A 21,988-nucleotide genomic window follows, 5' to 3' on the forward strand; every position below is an offset into this window, starting at 1 on the left:
TGACATATTACAAGCTGTGTTTTACATTTTTGTGTCGTTGGATTGGTACCTCATTGTGTGTAAGGGAATGTAGACCTATAGAGGTCTTTTTAGGTATTAGGTCATTTTGTTGCTGCTCTATTACATTTGTACATATTCCCCAAGTCTCGTTCCAATCATACAGAAAACAATGAATCAAATCACTGTTAACTGCCATCGGTGTTTACAAGAACAAATACTTTTTCTTTTATAAATATAATGATAGGTACCAAGTTATTATTTGTATATGCTTCTTCTGAAAGTAGTCATAAACACATCAATTTTTTTTGTATGATAAATATTCTATGCTTCTTTTCAGGTATCATTGTCTTGTCAATCAAACGAAAAACAATTTATATATCGGGTTTAATTACTAAGCAATAGGCAAAAACTAAAAAAAATGTCAAAAGTTATTTATCTGTTGTAAGTAACTGATTGATTTCTGGAGTATAATGTTCAAGCAATTGACAGTTGATGGATGATTATAACTTAGTGTGAATTATTTCGTTTACACGTCATTACTGTACAAAACAAAGCTTAAAGTTATGTTTTTAATTGTTTTCCAATACGATGCAAAAGATAATAAGTCGTGATGCAAAGTAAGATACCATGCAGTGCTTGCCGACATTGTAGACAGTTTCTGGTCTGTGGATGCGTATACAGCGTTGTATAAGCAACTTTATCTTGCGTCAATGCTTAAACCCTCAATATTATTTTTTTTATTTAAAGTAGATATTTTAGACCTAGTGATGCATATACAGTGTATCTTGCGTCAACGCTAAAAACCCTCACTACTATTTTCTCTTTAAAGTAGATATTTTAGTATCCTGTGTTCACAAAGAAGACTAATGGAATGCTGACATTTGAAAAGTAGGTTAATTTTGTAAAAACACTGTTCAGTTAAAGTATCCGTTAGAATGAAATCATAATGTACTATATACTGCATGTCCTGATTTAATAGAATCAGATACTTTTATCAGCTAGAATAAATTCATGACGAGTCGGAAATTAAATCTGATGTTCCACTGAGATTTACAGTTATATCATAAGTGGTATAACATTGATGTTTCATTTATACGAGACGATGCTTGAGTTGAAGTCACTAACAAGAGTTAAATGTCATTTCAAATACAGATCGCTTTTTGTGATAGTTATATCTATATCGTGAAAAATGGATGAAACTGCTTCGCGGTCAATCAATTCGTTATAATTGCAATGTTGATTTGAAAGTACTAAGCAAATAAAACTCATCAAAAGGAACAATATACAGGCTTATAATTTGTTACTCCAGACGCGCGTTTCATCCACACATGACTTGTCAGAGGTGCTCGAATCTAATGCTAGAAGGCCAAAATGATACACGATGTTGAAGAACATTGCAAGCCAAAAATTCCCCAAAGTTGTGCCAAAAAGACATACCATCTATGCATTGGAGAACCTGAATTTAAAATGAAAAAACACAGAGACGCATCTCACCATGGTGAAGCTACTGTGTTCGTTAATATAATGTCTCAAACTAGAAGATGGCCCTAATATATATAGCCTGACTGAGCATTATGACAGTGGGTGGATGTGCTTTCTTTAAAAGAAAAACCGCACAAAAATGGATCTACGCCACGATCTGAAGACACAATTATACACAATCGGCATGTGGTGTAGGAATGTTGCTAGCAGAACAGGAAAATTAAATTTTATGATAAATGTTACCAAGTTTTATGTAAAAAATAACTCCGAAGTACTTTTGAGATTGAGGAAGACTTATGCCTATTGTTTACGTTATATCTCGTTTTAGGGCCGTGCATGTATATCAAATTTAACGACAACTTGCATTTAAAAGAAGTATTGCGAAAAGAAATTCAGAAATCGAAGAACTGAGCTTTGAGTATTCTTATAAAATCCTGTTTTCTAAACATGGGTTATCCACATAAAAAAAAGGTAACTCTCACACTCGTGTCTACTAGACAGACATATATGTGCATATAAAATGTAAATGTTCCTTTCTAATTAATCATGCTATAAGGCACCATTTTGCAAACTGAATACCTGTTTACGAAGCCTATCAAATAACCACAGTATTGGTAAAATGATACCTTAGCTCTTCTTACTTTTTTTACAGTTAAGATAAAACTTTCAAGTTGCATTAAGAGTTGATCAAGGATTGACCATGGTTATGTCAGTTGCCTACAGTAACTGACAAACTTGTCCACTGAATTACTTGAAGACGTTTCCAATTGAATTCTGCAGCATCTACTTCTAAGTTCTATATTTTGTATAAATAAGGGCGACTTAATACCTGTAATACATGTAGCTCTTATTCTGTAAACGAATAAGGACATAGTGCTGTCCTCAATGCAGTAATTACCAGCTCGACACGATTCAGAAGTTATTCTTGTGAAATGCACGTTTGAAAGAAATAGTTACATATACATGTTTTATGTATAGATCTAAAGGAAGTTACAAGTGTTGATTAAAACGTGAATGTTAACATGTCGGGTCTACGACTGAGTTAAAGCTAAGCCTATTCATAGTAATCAACAAAGAATGCACAATTTTAACGAGATACGTTTTGTTTTCGCTGATGGAACGCAAACTAGACCAAGCAGCGCACTAAGGATGGTAATTTCAGTAACAAAATGTCGATATAAATGAGTAGATACAGTAATTTTGTAATGAAGCTGTACCGACCCCATAACCCGAATTCAGTAGTTGTAATCCGTTGAACACCGATGGCTACGTTTTCGCAAGTATGAGAGATCGATTATGGGGAGGGACTGAACCATATATGTATGCATCATTGTGCGACAAATAAACTAACTTTTGTCAGAAAAATCTACTGAAAGGTTTAATAATCTTCACAACGTTACACGAAAGAGACCAAGTGCACGTTAAACTTATTGCTTATTTATTATTAAAAGCTGCAGAATATAAGTCTATTACTACTAAAGTTGCAGTGCACGTTTTTTTTTTCTACTTAATGAAGACGGTAACTATTTGATTGACTTTGCTGTCAGAACAACATGGCATGGCTAGTGTTTGTCAATATTCCTTCCGGAATGTTTCTTTATTTATTGATAACCCCGAGAACATTGTAAATAGAACAATCTGTACATACTAATCGAGTATTCCGACTTATCATGACATCTTTAGTGAATTTTTAATCTTCTTTAAAAGAAACTTCGTCCAAAAGACACGCATAGAATTATAATCAGAAAGTTCAATCGGAGTGTTGTCTCTTTTATTTTAGCGCAACGGTTTTATTTGGAATATTAGAATACAGTATGCATATTTATACAAGTCGTAAGAAAGTAACATATCGAATCGCGAAATGGTGATGCTACACAGACAGGAAAACATATACAATATTCATACCGTCTACATATATATGCAACGATTCATTTGTTTTTAAGAGCTTAGTGTTTTATGATCCGTAATATCATGATATATTTTTACATGTAGGTCATGTAAATAAGCAAATAACAACAATATCTACAGAAGAATGCGAGTTAAAATACTCCAGCACAGTTAGGTGGCTATTGAGAATCACAGTCTGGTGAACAACTGATATTTGTATCTTGTTTGTCAAGGATAACATCAAGATTTAGTCGCATTACTATGAATGCAAGTCTTTATATTAGATATTATGCACATTTGCCCCTCCGCTTCCCCATTGAGTTTCTAACGAATATTTGCCTATTATTTTCAATTATTCTAGAACTCCGACTCATGTGAACTAAAAAAATCGTTGTTTTTTTTCTACGTTATGCTACAGTATCAGAATATCAATTTAGTCGGGGGTCGGGTTTGGGGGGGGGGGGGGGCTCGGTGGCCGAGTGGTCTAAGTAGTTACTACTGTAATCACTAGCCAGTCAACACTGAGGTTGTGAGTTCGAACCCCGCTCGTGCGGGTGCACGCGACTCCAATCTTAATTGACTAGGATTGTCAGTTTTCCTATCGAAGGTCGGTGGTTTTCTCCGGGCATTCCGGCTTCCTCCACCAATAAAAACTGGTGCTTAAAGGTGGCGTTAAAACACAAAAAATCAACCAATCAATCAATTCAGTCGGTTTTGTCAGTAGAGATACCGACTTGTTGCTTCATTTGCGTACCAACATTTTTAGTGCCGACAAAAGGATGACTGTGATGAAAAGTGACTTTGACGCGAAAATACTGCTAATAGTTTGGCCAAAAATATGGGAAAAGGATGCAAGGGTTTGCAATGTGAGAATTATATTAAATAAAAATGTTTGAAAAGTGAAGTTTAAGCATTCCTTTTGTACCACCTCTTCAGACCGAAAGCAATGAATTTCACTATATAGGTAAAAGGAAGACTTCGTATTGATACATGTACAATTAAAAATCTTAGCTCGTCCTTTTTTAAACTGATTGATTATTGGTCGATTTACGTCTAAAGCAAATATCTCCTGCATTTTTAAATGTCAAACATCTGAAATATGTTATATGGTGTTTTGAAGACATACACGAGGAAAATTGTTTGTTCCAATTGTTACTGGTAAATTTTTGAATTGCATTGTCTTGGTCCTGTTTGTGATTTTCTGTATTGATTTAACGTTTACATTCATGACTTTATATATTCATAGCCTAATTTATGACGCTATAATCTAGATTGGTACCCGGCCGTTATTGAAAATCTTGACAATACCGTCCGGTATGGGCTAATTTTACTTTTTGAAATGAACGATCTCGAGCATGCGCAGTTACGCATTGTTGTTCCTCTACGCCGTTAATATTTGTATATTCCGAAGGCATACTGAATATTTTATGGAGGGAACCAACCTACTATAGACAGGCTTCAAAAAAAATAAAGGTGGTGACCCATCTTTGCTGATCTGACAAAAGTTAAGCTTTCGATGTGTTTTATGTTCATTAATAAGATTAATATATCTTGCATCTCTTCAATATTTTACCACACGTTACAAATGAAAGGATCCAGCATATGAAATATACTGACTATAATCTTACTAATGGTAATATATTACATTATTCGTTTAGTATCGGCAATATAGGTTTCTTAAGATGAGTGAAAATAAATCTAACAGATGGGAGATATCAAATGATTTTAAGTATCAATAATTATGACAGATGCAATGATAAAGGATACGTCAATAACCACAATTCCTTTACAAGAAGATTATTTTAAATATGGAAAGGATAAAGATGTCAAAAGAATTAATTTACCATGACAATTTATATTTGTCGACAGTACACCGGTATACTAGTATACATTTGCAATTAAAAGTTTGTTATACCGTTTCGTTTTTGTGTAATGTGTTCTTGCGTCGCTCAAGTTCTTTCTATACTGGACAAATTTATTCAATCCATGCTATTAATGTTTGTATCCTTCAAACCTTATAGCAAAAACTCATTTAATCAGCTTTACGATAACTGAAAATAATCTGTCCGAACTCATTGGCCTTGGGTGGAAGAAGACCACCTTATAGGATATGATAAAAAAAAACTTGTCGGCAAAATGACGTTTAAGTTCGAATGTAATCACATTAAGAAAAACAGAGGATCTCCATGGTCATTGATATTTGAAAACTATTTCTATAATTAATGAGATTTTGAGAAATCATGTATAACACACAAACGTCATGTTTGTATTTTCCCTATTTCCAAAGAACATAACTCTGGAAGGATACTACACTATGTTAAATGTCTACCCGAATTTGGTTGTTCCTAGCTTTATAATGCTACTAATTATTCTTGAAGCATAGACAAGCTATTGAATCGAATCTGGAATATGTCTAATTTCTGCCTTTGGGACTTAGAATCTGTAATGTATCAAACTCGTCATGCGTTATGTTATTTTTATGATATTGAGCATAAACCTCGATTTGGTTATATTTATGAGACATTGCTGTTAGAGTAAAACGACATACTGTACATGATAGGTTTTCAATTCGAACTTATTTATTGAAACACAGTCAATTTATTGAACATAATTCCAAAATGGGTACTTATGTCATTAAGGGGCATTTTTCCTGCAATGACAAATATGATAGTTATGAATTCACTGTTGATGTGTAATAACCTTTTCCTAGCATTCTGATAACTTTCGAAGGATTTGGTCAAATATACGCACGTTTTAAGCAAAACCTTCAAATATTACAATTTTAATATTATTATTAATTAGTATAATGTTTATACGACGAATGTGAAATGTTTCAATGTTGGACCTTGTCTAGTGTTCAGTGCATACATTGTAGTTCCCATCATTGTGTTCAAACTTGAATTGAATCTGATTAAGTAGACTTAAGTTCAATTTGCAGTAAATTATAACTACAGAAAATCGAAAAAAATAATGCATTTATCTCGTTTATTTTTTTTTAATTATGAGTATATTAAAATTGATGTCAAATGATGTGCATTTGTACAGATTATACTTCAGATATACGCGTTAAGGATTGTCTTAACATTATCACCTCGCCAAAACCAATCCACTTATTTTTCTGTAAAAGCAGAAGGTTATTGTTGGATAAATATCCGATATGATATAAAATACTCAGGTTTATCGAATTCTTAAATTTTTAGTACATACATTTATTGTTGCGCAACGGTGATTTTCCCCTTTAAAATCAGCTAAATACTTGCATAGCTAGCCATTAAAGCTTAACATTATGTCATTGTCTTTGTTTCTTTGTACTATAGTCGTAGTCGTGATTCATTTGTCCGTGGGCAAATTATAGTCATATTTTATTCCAATGTGTTTAGTTTTTTTCAGAGGAGAAAACACTTTTGAAAATTTAAAGGCGAACGCATAATAGTAACAATCAATAGGTTACATTGAACCTGTCATACAGGTGATAAAAAAGTTAACTGTTTCTCATAAATTCCACTTATCGTATTTTTATATGTTTTGTACGTATATAAATTGACATTAATGCTATGTTTTCTTGTCAATTCATTCATTTGATAAATATTAATGATTTCTATATATATTTTTATCTGAAAACATTACTAGCTAACATTTCTGCGTGTGAAATCAAAGTTTAAGCTCATTATCAGAAATAAATCAAGGGAGATAATTTGTATCGAAGTTTATGTTAAGAAACTAATTAAACATTAGTATTTTTATATTCTTGGTTAATCAAAAACGTTTTTTTTATGGAAATAACCATTTAAGGAAAAATAACCTTGTTTAAGGGGTGACTGGTCTACTGGGATATGAAAAAAGCCCTCTTTTTCGGGTGACAATCAATATCACACGCCATCAATCTCGGTCTGTCCACTGTGTAGTACCTACTTATTCGTGTTTAACTTTGCTTATTTCTTTTCGCCCTAAACATGCATGAAACATTTGCCACTGGACGTTAACAGACTCCCTCAATCTCGATCTGTAAACTTTTGCAGTACCTAATCATTCGTGTATTGCCTATTTTTTTTCATCCTAACCATGTATTAAACATTTGCCACTGAACGTAGATTTTGAACTTTACCTTCTATATTATTTGAAATATTATTCAAATAAGGGGCAAACAATGCCTCGAGTCTTATCATCAATGACCTTTGCATACATACGCCCAAGATCGCTTCACGTAATAATGCAATTAGCAATGTACAAACTTCCAAAACGCATACTTTGGAAATCGTTGAGTGCTTGACATTTATTAAGCATGACATTCAGTTTCAGTCACATGTTTAACATTTTTTCGTGTTCTCTATAACCTACTTCTCAAATCAAAGCATTATTACTTCGCCTAGTATATAATCAAATAAACTATTGCTTTGTAAACTCTTATTAAATTATTTCAAATATATTACACGGCTGTTGTTAAGTCGTTTACAAACATGTAACTGGATTAACATTTTCAAATCAAAGCGATTGCCAATTAAGAAGATGCATTCAGCGTTTTCTTCACCTACAAAATCTTTACAAAAATAACATGATTATCTCGAATGCTTTATGGCTCTGTTTATTGTAATTTGGTGCAAGCATGCATTACGCGATGCGGTTGTTTCTGTATAACAAAACTGTGCCTATAGCTTTCAGTACAGACACATTGTCTTGTGTACCACTTATACTTGAGCAATGATCAGATAACCGATCGCTGTTATTATATATTATATATACATGTAAATGAAAGATAAACTTAACGCACTATATATTTGATAAATGTATCATATTTAATAAAAGTAATCCAAACGAAATAAAGGTTCAAAGATAAAATAAGTTTCGTAAATAAATTTTACTTTTGTTAAGTGATCAAAAACTTCTGACAATTTATTTTTCATTTGTAAACACATTGCTTGTATAACACATTTTTCTGGTAAGTTGCAATGATATAAAAAGTATTTAATCATGCATAAAGGGAGGTGAACTTTACATTAAATAATTTCGGTACATATAAACTCTATATATTTATTTATTCCTTTTAATAATATTTTGACAACCTATTTTCAATGCACTGTACAGATCAGTACACAATTTCTGTTCATAAAATAAATGTTATTTTCAGAGACTTACCTTTCATAAGGTGAAGTAATAAAACTATTCCCAAACGAACATAAATGTTTTTATGAATTATTACTCCTATTTCCATGTCGTTGGTTAAATCCATCGAAAAAAATGTTTGTCGCCATATGACAACATTGATTAACACTTTATAAGATCAAACGCAACAAAAGTAAAATTAGTAGATAGTCATATTCATCAAAACTAATGACACATAAGCATCCTAGTCGTTATACGTCACACTTCTACTGAGAAATATTACAGGGACATTTTATAGTCGTAGAACTTCATTGATTAATTTAAATCCTTGCTTCATGGTGGATGGACTTCACGTTTTTATATTAAAACTTCATAGCTTATAAATTAATGATGACTCATTTTTGACTTGTCGATGAATCTGCAAATTAAAAGAATAAAAGCATTAATTAGCAAATATGAAGTTATCAGGGATGATCGGATATTTTCTCCTTATTTGCATATCAGAATAGGCTATTGTTACAATGATTCATATTGAAACATGGCATTGTTGAGTCAACCTGGCATTGTCCAATACATGTCAGCTGCAATCATAATTAAACAATAGATATTTGGTTATGAACAATTTTGATCAATTGGTTGAAATTAATATTGATAACTGATAGACAGTAGCTAGCTGTTCTTTACAAATCTCGATACTATTGCTATATCAAATATTTATTTCCGGAAATTACAGGAACACAATCCTTTTCATTAGTGAGCCTTTCACTGAACAGTACGCTACTGATTTTACTTAGTAATATCAGGATAAATTCTATATCCGAGTCTACGTTTCATCAGCAGCCATAGTTCATGACAATACATTCAATTCAATTGTGATAAATAAAAAATATATTACATAACTATAATGACAATACAGTCACTGTGGCTTGTAAACTTGGTTTTCGATAAAGTTTGAATATACAGTAAAGTCTGCTTTAGAGACCACGTGTAGTAAGCAAAATCCTGTGTTATAAGACCATTAATTTTAGGTCTCTCTATAGTGCACTTCATATATATTGAACCTGTATTAAAAGACCAACTGTCTTATGAGACCGCTTTTTTTTTATCCTTCCCTTAAGTGGTCTCTTAAAAAAACAGGTTTCGTTGTATCATACGTTTGTACTAACATTTGTTGTAATTTATAAGACGCGACATTGCATAGTTATTCTTTGCATCTGTATACTATTGCCGAGAAATACAATTTTTAAGACACCCATTAAGTTAACCTTGATGTAACCTTGACTATAATTTATTCAACTTTAATGTTTGAGCAAATTTGCGGAATAAAAAAAATACAATTCACACGTTTTGATTGTCACATAAACATGCAAATTATTAGTAGAATTAAGTTTTTACAATAGGCAAAAATCTTTAAATTATTGACTTCCTTTCATTCATTTTTCTGTTTCTATCAAAAGCAAAACATAAATATTAGTGTTGTGCGATGTTTATGACTTATACTTGTGCATTTTATAATAAATTATTGTTTAATATTATTGAAAACGTCGTAAAGTTACTTCAGGTTCTTTTTATTCGTTTTATTTTCAGTTTTGTTTTAATTCATGCCATTTTAAAGATAATAAAGACTCGGATTGAATACATTTTGTATAATAGAACTTTTTTTCAATAATAATTTATGTCTTCAGGTTTCACAATTGATAATAAATATACAAGTTGCCGTGATAATCATTCTTTCTGGAAAGGGAAGAATTGTAATACTGGTAATATGATATGTTTTAGTTACATGTTTTAAAAATAATTATCTTTACTAAGTTTCAATTTAATTCTATGCCTAGTTCACACGTACATTTAATTCGAATTGAATTCGATTCAAATGCGAATCGAATTCGCTAATCGCGTTCACACACTCTTCCTTTTTAATTCGAATTGATTCAAATTGGCTAATTCGCATTAGAAATCCGTTTTTGCTGATACGAATTAAAAGTTAACGTCGTTCGGATGTAGTAATGCAAATTTGACGCGTATTGCAATTCGAATTAGAATTAACGTTTGGACGCAAAACGATTCGAATGCGAATTAAACTAATTCGAATTAGTTAATACGAATCGAATTCGAATTACGTGTGAACGCAGCATTAAAAATCTAATCCACTCGCAATAAAAGGAACACAACATCATTTATTATTAATTATTAAAACAGATTGGGAAATGTATAGTGACTGTCGTAATCTTTAGTTGGTATTTCAATTTGCACTACTGTCTTTCAAAGACCTAAAACGAAATAAAATCAAAATACACATCCAAAGGATCAAGTTTTCCCCCAAATACCCTGAAATCTAAAATATATATATTGTGTTAATAGGCAACTTATTCATCTAAAATCTGTCTAGTACATCAGCACTGATTACTATCCTGTCAACACTGTGGTTGGGAGTTCGAACCCCGCTCGCGTCAAGGTGTCTTGGACTCCGACTTTTATTGACTGTGCTTGCCAATTTTCTGTCGACGGGATCTGGTTCTCTCCGAGTAATTCTGCTTCATTCACCAATAAAAACCGACCGCCATGACAGTGTCAAAAGTGCTGAAAGTGGCGTTAAAACACTAACAATCAATCAATCAAGTTATAAATTGAAGGAAACTACTATTATTTGATATGACCTAACCTAGAAAGGAAGACTTTCCAATTTATTTTCGTTTCAGCTGCATTGATGCTTATACAAAATGATTACTTTACCAACCGGAGCTGTTAAATTTCAGTGATACATTTGTAACATTCTAAATGATTACATTATGAAATCTCCACAACATTACATATTCATTTTTAGAAGATATATGTAGTCATTAATCTTGCTAATTATACGTTACGAACATTCGTGAAATGGTTAACGAATGAATGCAAAATAATTTATTTTTAATGTCTACACAAAGTGCATCTTGACACGATGCCCCTTAAAGAAATTTGGAAAAATCAGATAATCAGATAAGCGAAAAAACTTATTAATTTCATTTTTTTCCAGCACGTTCATACAGATAAAGATAATAAGCAGAAATGCTGTTGTATATTTCATTTTTTCAGTTTGACAGTTAATCATACTCACGTCAAAATATTAACAAAGGTCAGAGGTGAGTATTCCAAAAATTGCAAATATCACTAATGTACAAGAGAAAAACGGTTATTAATGACATGACTATGATAACAATTCTTTACAGTGCTCTCTCTTTTTGTCGTATCTAAGGATGATATTTCCCCAGGAACCCTAGGGATCTTAAACCCTTTTGGCATTCTTTGTAGCCCTTTATTGGTCATGGTGTATGTATTTGCTTTTTTTAGGTTTTTTGGTTTTAAGCTGATTAATTTTAGTATTCCAGAGGCGAGAATTAAAACAAGTATCGTACGTTTATATGAAAGTTATTTTTTGCACATGTTGAATTAGACCAGTATAATTAGCAGTAACTGGTCGTTGAAAAGCTTACATTTAATATTACGTCAAACATTGTTATTCTTTCAAAACATTATTTTACCAGATTTGTTTTAGATTAAAGTTTGCTGAAGCAAAGAGACAATAGTTAATTAAAACCCGTTTAGCATCAGTTCTGATAATAAACTTTCATCCTGCAGACAAACTATTATATAAATGGAGAAGTATTAGTGCGATCGCACTGTACAACATATTCGGATTTATAAAATGACTTTGAACTTCGAAAACTCACTATTTTTATATATATATATATATATGATTTACAGACTTGTATAACACTTTCTGGATTTCTGTTACAATAAGTTATTGAATAAGAACACCTTTCTTCAATCATTTTGAGTTGTCTTGCATCTAAGCCCAAGAATTTGCATCAAAATGATGTTGAATAAAAAGTAAACTTATCTCCTGCACCACTTAGAAAACACTATATTTTCAAATTAAACTGTCACATCAATTATATTATGTTAGTTCACAGATACCACATGGTTTATCTCTCAGTTTATAGGTGACAATTTTTGCAAGAAGGGATAAAAATGAAGTACACAATACCAATCAAAAATGTTTTTTTTTTCATTATATGTGATTTTCATTTTTTTACAAAATTTAATTTTTATTTTAAAAACAATATTTAAAAATAATTAGGTTTTCAAATAAATCTTGAAAGTCAGGATAAATAGCATCAAAGAATATTTCCAAAATTAAAATTAAAACACAAAAAAATAAAAAAGGGGGTGTTAACCCCAACAAGTGCCTGTGCATTTTCCTTAAACTTTTAAAGTTTAACAATTTTGTGTTTTAAACATCTGTTTCTTAAGTAATATTATCTGTCATCCATCATACGGTAAATTAGGTGGCCATCTGAAACACTGATGCATATCGATACTGCTACCCCGTATTTAATGATATGCATACACCTTCTTAAACGATAGAAAGGCTCAATAACCTGCGTCGCCTGTTTGGTTTTTTTTAATTTTTGTTTGTTTTAGTATAGTTCCTAGACTCTCTGAACGGTATGACTGAAAAATGAGGGTATGCTGCCAAATTAAGCGCACATGACGTGTATTTCTTGAATTATCTCATTAGACAGCATTGCACTGGGAAACGACCAGTAAATGAATAGAGTGTAAAGAAACATAAAAACCGATGGGCTTAAACAGATCACCAAAGACAAACAGATTAATGTTGATTTGGATGACGCATTTACACAATTTAATACAATAAAAATATATCGTGTAAATCATGACAGTTTGGACGCCTTGCTCCCAGTTTTAGACAGGTGGTAAATACGAGTATTGTTAACCGGTCTCAGTTGAAGTACTGTTAACGTATAAATACACACCAAAGATACTAGGTTTGTGATTAAGTCTACACTAAGACTCATCATGGGCGCTCGAATAAAAGCAGATGGAAGGTCAAACCATTTACAATTGTTGCAAAAACTTGTATCATATGTTTACAACCATATATAAAATATGAAGAATAAAAGAAGGTTTAAATCTAACGCGCTTGCATTTCAGAAACTCTCTAAATATCGTATAAAGTAATGTATCTTCCAGGTTTTCAGCACGTTACATTATCCCCCAAAATCAGATCATAAATTAAAAATAACAGTGTTGTATTTTGAATGTTCGTTTCGTTTTCTCACATTAAGAGTTTCGCAAGATGAATCATTCCTTACAGATAATAGATTTTAATCCCGTTAACTTTTTGACTTCTTGTCCTCTGGCATTTTTCATCTCATTTTAAACATCCCGTGCACACCATACAATATGAGTGCAAAATACTTAATTTAAACGTTATTACGTAAACGATTTACAATCTTTCTTCAGTAAATCTTGTGAATTAAACAGATTATACAAAGAAGTAAATTATTTGAATTAGAAGCTTATAAATTCAACGCTACTAAGTGTTGAATCATTTTCACATCCTGTGAAAGCAATTTTTGAACCAGATAAAGAATATACTCTATTGTTATAATGTTTACATTTAATCACAAAAAGTTTTATTCCATATTTGTGTTTCTAAAATGCACTTTAAGATCAATTAACAGAATCATAAAAATAAGTTATTGTGGTGTGAGTGAATTTATCTTCATAACAGTTGCTATTATTTGTTTGAAAAACTTAGTTTAAAACTTATAAACTCTAAAACTTTTATTATGATTAAAAGAAGATGTGGTCTGATTGCCGATTAGACATTTATCCACTAGAGACCAAATGACTTGGATGTGAAAAAATTTAGGTCACAATAGGGCCTTTTATATAAACAAAGGCATGACCGAGTGTGGAACAATTCAAGCAAGGTAATAAACAGCCCGATTTAAACCAAATCAATAAACAAACAAAAAAAACAAACAAAACAAAAAACAAATGACAGATAGTAACCAACGACACCCACTTAACTACAGGCAGTTGAAGTGTTGAACAGGTTTGTGAGCTCTAAACCATCCATATAAACTTGGGCAGTGGTGTAAAACAGCACAACATACGAACACACTGTTGGAAAGGGCTCGACACGTGATATAACATACCGAGCATTCGCAGTTACTGTATGGTAGTTCAAAGACATTTACAACATACACATCAATCAGTTCTCAGCCAATGGATTTGGTGTAAAGACATCAAAAAAAGTCTGAGAAAACCATATCCTTGTGCAATGCAAAAGTGTAAGTAGCGACCGGATGTAGGACAAGTGTTCATAATTGTACAGCAATTCATATTAAGGTTTTTTTTTATATGAAACAGATGTTGTGTTGATAAATTTGGGCCATTATTGGAGGCACTTTTCAAACAAGAAACTAATGGATATAGTGTTGCGATTGTTAATTTAATTTTCCAAGTGATATACATGTTCATAATTAAACCACTGGATTAACTAAAATTAACATAACCACACTCTATACATTTTTTTCTAATTTCAAAAAATGCCTCCAATTATGTCGTAAACTAATCGATACAACATCTGTTTCAAATACAAAAATATGTGTAAAGCAGTAAATGTGTTCTATAGTTAAGACGTATACTATGAAACAAAAGTGGTAACTTTTTCCATTGATATAAAGTCACTTTTATTCAGAATGTTGTCCGATTGATCAATAACCCTGTTTAACCAATATGGCGGTCGTTACTTTAAATAGAAATTGCGCGCACATGGATGTTGACGGTTCAACTTTGCAACCAACGGCATAGTCCGATGATGACCAATGATAGTTTTATGTTATGTAGCTTATTATTAGATAGTTGACAAAAATTTTCTCCCTTTAAACTTAGTCTAGACCAGTTTAAACTATAATTAGTCTCATTAAATAATCCTCTAATAATACAACTTTCTAATAAACAAAACAGTTGAAATTTAGTCAAGTATTGTAGAAAAAAGTTAAAGACATAAAAACCATATTGTGCAATAATTTTTCCCACATTGGCAATAAATTTATTGATAATGCTCATTCAAAACTGATAGCAAATGCACAGAAATTGTTGAAATTGAAAATTTAAAAATACTTTGATCATATAATAACACGACCCACATTAATCCATATGGAAATTCCTCTAAATTTTTCATTGTAAACATCTTTTTCTTCAATGATATTCTTTTTCTAATGTGTGAACATCTGAAATTCTATCCAGGCTACGAATTATTCAATCTTAATTTTACCATATAACATGCAAAAGGTGTTGATGCGCCGAATGCTTGCGTGGATACATTAACGCAACAATGGGAATCAAATGTTTTGTTGGAAACTAACATAAAACCCAGTCAATCTATTGTTTTTATGGCTTAAAAATACCTTTCTATTTAACAGACTTTTAAAAAATGGACCGCAATTTATCTTTTGCCAATTTTTATAGAAATCTAAGTGATAAAACCTCAATAAACGTTTTTTTTTATGAAACTTGAAGAATAAAAAAAGACAGTATTGGAAAAATCGATTGTAATAAACAAGTTAATAAAAAAGAATGTCCGATAATTTTATGGAATGAATGGAACATTAATAAGAAAAAAATATGAATATGAGTTACGAAACGTTTTATATCTATTATCATAAATCACTGAAAAGACACATTTGAATTAATAGACTATAGCATCAAAAGTAATATACTGAATAAATTAAAGATGAAGTAATAAAATTGACTTACCTTAAATGTTTAGCAAAGAATACTGACATAATCTTAAGATAATCAACGTTATTATTACCATAAGTTTTGTGTACTTTCACCGACTAACAATACTAGGTACTTTGATTGACACAGTAACTAAATAAATGCTAAGATTCTTTTTAGCTAACACTTGTTGCTAAGTCACATTCGTTATATTAGTTCAGAAATAACAAGGTCTGTCATATCGTAACCATGATCACACTTTTGCTATTCATATCTAAAATACTTTGCGATTCAAACATGCTTTCTTTATTACTCTTGTTTAAGCAAACATAAAATACTATAATTTATAAAAAAAAGTGACAATTTACATACTTATAAAACATATTGAATATGACCTTTAATTTTTTTCAGGTTTTGCAAGAAAACGAATTGTTTGAAACGCATTGTATAATACATCTTCTCCCAAATTGTTTTAAATTAATCTGAATATAAAAAAAAACGTTCGATAGGCAGACTGAACATTGAAGGATTACTATATAGTTACTACGTTTTAGAGTTGCAACAGCTGAACCCATGTTTTGTCTCCTGCAATATCGTTCAACAAAACATAAAAAATTAGGCATTTGAGCTGTCAAATTAGTATAAGAATTTACTAAAAAAAATTCGTACATTGGATTATAATACATAATATTTTTCATGGAAAAATATATTTTGTTTCGTTGCTGTCTCATTAGAGTAATTTTCATATACCTAACATCGCTTTTTAATTCATATTCAATTAAACACATCCATTGATGACTAAAATTCGAAACACATAGCGATGTAAATGTACAAAAAGTTCTAACCGGGCAAATGGTTGAGTGGCGTTCTTTACGAACAACTAAGACTATTGACTGGTGTTTATTTTCAAAAAATAAATTTCAGTTGCCATCGGTTTGCGAGGAATACCAGTTAACTTTTTTAAATCGGATTGCATATACAAGTTTACCATTTCGTGGTTTGCATGTACTTTCCGTATTTTGGGAATACGCATTGTATTCTTTAATAGGTATGTATAGATGAACTCAGACTTTACTATTTGACAATATTAAGACATAATATATTCGTCGTTAAATATAAGTTCTCATCTAATCTGGACTTTTTTAAAATTTGTATTCCCTTTTCAATATATCCATCGACAAAGACCTTTTAAATTGAAATATTGGGCTGCCATTTTCTGTCTATTAGTGTTATTGTTTTGTGTTTTTCTTTGTCTAATTATTTGGTACGTGTAGTTTTAGTTGCACGGTGAACGGTCTTTAGTTTAATATTTTTGTATTTTAATGCGTCCATTTGATGCGTTTGAAAGGCAAAACATGAAAGATGTATATGTTTGTATATTTGTATATGTAAGAATGTGCGTGTTTTGTATAATTTACAAATAAATAATCAACCGCTTGTGTTGTTTTTCTGCACGAGACACACAAACACAATATAAGTAATGTTTGTTCAAGTTATCATGTCTATATATCAACACAAAGCATTTGTCCTTCCTTATTTTAAAAACAATCAACAGCTAACATCATTTAAGCTTGGTTTCTTATAGGTTTGTATCACAGTAATGTTATAACAAATACGTCTCTAAATTGGTTTAGCATTTCTAAAAGTCTTAAGAGTGCACACAGATAACAGTAAAATTGGTAAGCATATTTAAAACACAATAAGATACCGCATAATGGTTTAAAGCCATGAAAATCCCTTCCCTAAGGACGGAACATAACGTTATGTAATGTTCGTTATATGCTGGTCAACGTGACAATAATTATGTTTATGGACAGTTTTCAACGGAGAAAATTGTCTTTATGTTCAACAAAACAGAATATTTCCTCTTTTATTTGGTTACACTGACTTATTGTTTTAATGCCAGACTTTGGAAGTATTCTCTTCAGCGACGAAAGGACATTATTGTGGTACTAATTTTACATCTCGACAGCTTCTTAAATGAATTAATTATTTATCTTTTGTTTGAATCGGAAGATTCTAACACTTAAAAGACGCAAAGTTGTGGAGAAATACATATCAACCATTATATATACTTTAAGACATTAAAAATCACTATTTTGATGACGTCCAAAAGTTACAACGGTAAAACTGAAAGACATTTTTATTTTGTTTTATTGCATAAATGTATGTCTCCAAATTAAGTTAATCTCTGCCCAGAAGGGCTTTTGTAATAATACATGCGTTAGGTTTAGAAGCATTGAAATGCCAACCGAGATTAAGTAGGATGTTTAGAGAGTATGTATAATAGGGAATAACAAATGCACGTTATCCCCCTCCCCCAATAAAAGCTATTTGGGGGATATTTTAATGACACACCTACTACGAGAACAATTAGTGATTGCCTGTCATAATCCTTATTTGGTACAGGAAAGAGAACCACACTTATTGTGAATCCTGAAGTTAGTGTCTCCAATCGGATGATTTACTTATCTCGTTTCTGGTTGTTTATTTGTACCTGCGCTCATAGTCAAACGAACACAAAATATCAAATTTAGTTATAAGAGCAAGTCTTGTATGAGCAGAGAATCTGGCACTCTCACACAATGTAAGATGAGGTAAGATTCAGCTTATGCGTGAACGAGAGGGTATTTCCCTTTCACACTATTTTGTCTATGCTTTGTTGAATAGTTCCTTGTTCTGAATAATTATAACTTATGTTATTATATATCCAACTTGAAATAAAGGATACTGCATATTTATAGTTTTCTATGTGTTTGATTGTTGCTTGCATAACCGTTTAATTTGTTGTCCATGTGTTGTCTGCCTTACTTTGACTTGGGATTTTTAATTGCTTCCTGCTATCATCTGACATTTTGTGTTTGCTTTACAACACATCTGCGCAAAAACGTTATATTGCGGTGATGTACCTTTAGCAGTCATAAACTATTATATAATTAACACATAGCTAAGAGGGTGATAGAGCAGATTGTTACCCCGAGAAAACATTGTCAACTGAGGCGAAGCCAAGGTTGACAATGTCTTTTCGAGGGGAAACAATCTGCTCTATCACCCTCTCAGATATGTGTTATTTAATTCATTATACTGAATGTTCTGTTATTACTGTCTATTAAATTTCAAATTCAAAGTAATAAACTATGTCGTCTAGTACATAAAAATCATCAGTATTTATTAAAGCGCACACTTGAGAAATAGTCTCCGTGAAGGGTAATAGAGTATTTGCCATGGGATAGAGTAAATTGTCTCCCTCGTATTAACCAATCAAAATCTGGCATTTTGACATGAAGTATAATAATTGTTTTGTCTCCTCGGATTTTCAGCATTTGGTTTCCAGTACAAATGCCGAGAAATCTTATATTTTTATGAAAAGCGGATATGGTGCATAAAATTGATATTGCATGACATCTTGTAACTTTGGACTGTAAAGAAAAAAAACGTTCCAATGTATGCACTGCTTTAAGATATGTGTTGTATTTGAGAATTTCCATTTTTGAAACTATTCACGAAGTCAAATTCTTTAGCCAACTCAAGTTCAGACACGATTTTCAAGTATGTTTTTTTATATTTTGGAGGTATGATTATACACCAAATTCTTTTCTTTGCTTAAAAGTATGTTTCATATAGACATTATCAAATAAGGCTGTGTTATAAATGAAAAACATTTTAATTTAAATTTGTACATGCCGTTATCGCATAGTAGAATTAAACTAATAATAGGGAAAATTTTGTGTAGAATAATGATACCCATTTAATAAGAACACAAAATTGAACTAATTTTATACTATTTAACGATACAATAAAAACAGACCGCCTTACGCGAAACACCACGAGATTAGAATATATATTAGTAATTTAATAGTTTCTATAAGAACTAATTTCGTATTCCGTCAGAAGGGGTAAAATGATTTTCCTTAATCACTAATATTAGTGCTATTTATGGGTGTAATATAGCGTCAGGATGATAGAAACCAGCAAGGATATGACAAAGTCCTCTGTACGTTAATAGTAATTGTATTTAGGAAATATTTTTTTGGTACTTTTAAGCAACTTGTCTTCGTCAACACGTTGTCTTTTGTTATATAATATAGTGTTGTGTCATTTGTGGTTGTTTATGGCGGAAATTGAGTTTCTGTATTGATTCACAAATTTCTGGTTGAGATATAAGCATATTGAAAAGACACATGTTTATTCATGGGGACCATTATGTTTATCAGTTAGATCAGTTTTGGTTTCTGTGACGTTGGGTTGCTGTTTCCTTGACGTACAAATGTATACCCACATCACCTTTCATTTATGTATAGACGTACGTTTGTAACTTAATAAACAATTATACATAAATTAGTTTGCAAGGTAAACTTTATGACTGTGTTAAGAATTACAAAAGGCAAAGGAAAACCCAAAGTACAAACAACTTAAGGATAAATGTGATGACAATCATTTTCAGGGAATTCTGATAATATCGACACAAGTGTCCGTCTTTTTGATGTAGATCATGGTCTGAATCTCTTTTAGTAATGTCCTTGAAACAGAACATCATTCAAGGTATTGTTCCTGTGGTTAATTCGGTCAATTCAAAATGTGATGTTTAATGGAAATCTGGCCCATATTTCATTTAATTGATGTTTAGATTCCTAACTACACTTGTTACAAAAATTCTCCTTTTAATCTCTTTATATTTTCGAGTTTATTGACCTATTATGCTTAGTGTTAGTATTACTGCGAAGAGAACTGGCGGCAATCTAGCCCTCGAATCGGTGAAAGGAAAATGTTAAAAGCAATGAGTATAGAGCTTCAAGAATTAAACTTACTCTTACTAGTAGGGCTCAATTACATTCATTTGGAAGGAAAATAATCATTTTAGCGATTTTAAGGGTTGCAATTTACTGAATTGCAGATGAATGTTAAAATTTAAATCTTTTACTCTTGGCAATATCACCGTTGTATAACCTTCTATATAATCTAATTGCTAAAATAAATATCGAACCATTACAATAAAATCCGTTTTCTCATTTCTTAGCCATAGGGAATTTCATTCTATAAACTACAACGGTTTTATTAAAGTAAAGTTAATTCCATATGTAAATTATACCATATGGTACATAGAATAAAACTAGCATATTTTGTCCCAATTTGGATGTTGTCGCTTAAAACGTTTAAACCAACATACACTTATACATGTAAATGTAGCAATGTTTTCATTCAGCAATCAAAAACATCCGTTCAAAATGATTCCGTATATATAGATATAAAAGATGTATCAACATTTACTGATGTTGTTATTTGATAAAAAAAAAAAAAAAAAATAAAAAAAAAAAAAGAAATTATCCGAAACTCGGTACATGTCTAAAATTCTATTTTCCAAATATGTTGCGCTACAAATCACGAAATATAAAGTTTATTAAACATAAGTGTCAATCATAATCCTTCATTATATAATAATACCACACTCCTAGAGTGGGTGCTAGTGGAAACCACCAAATTTTGCGACTATCCACCCTTTTTTTCTGCCGATTTCGCTTATATTTACATTTGCGATTTTGTAACTTTGTTCGTGTATTCATATAATGAGCAGATCCGGGTTTGACAATTTTGATACTATAATGTATTTGCGTTATTTTCGTACTCGCGATAATTGCAAAAAATAATCGAAGTTTGCAGTACATTCCATTACTCCTGTCCGTCCATCCGTGCATGGTAACATGTATTCTCGCCAATTTTTCTCGGATAGTACTGAACAAAATGTTTGGTCAGCAACTTGACAGTGACAAGTTGTAACGTATGAGTGCTTTTCGGATCTACATCAGGCATCTATATCGTCCGTGTACAGATACTTTAAATTAATTGTAGGAGGTGCATAGTATTACAACGCGTGCTACTTCTTATAAAAGAGATTTGGTATGATTGCCAATGAGACAACTATCCACCAACTTTCAAATGAAGT

General features: G+C 31.4%; 1 protein-coding gene across 1 annotated transcript in view; it reads right to left on the bottom strand.

Annotated features, from left to right (window-relative positions):
• Positions 1-8,908, bottom strand: part of LOC127735295 (roundabout homolog 2-like) — a 35,028-nt gene extending 26,120 nt beyond the window's left edge. The window contains exon 1 of the mRNA XM_052245422.1: positions 8,503-8,908. Within this exon, the coding sequence (XP_052101382.1) occupies positions 8,503-8,596 (94 nt within the window). The 5' untranslated portion in view covers positions 8,597-8,908. The remainder of the gene's footprint in view (positions 1-8,502) is intronic.
• Between the last annotated feature and the right edge of the window lie 13,080 nt (positions 8,909-21,988).

Source organism: Mytilus californianus, unplaced genomic scaffold (genome assembly GCF_021869535.1).
Source record: "Mytilus californianus isolate M0D057914Y unplaced genomic scaffold, xbMytCali1.0.p SCAF_3, whole genome shotgun sequence".
NCBI classification, from domain to species: Eukaryota; Metazoa; Mollusca; class Bivalvia; order Mytilida; family Mytilidae; genus Mytilus; species Mytilus californianus.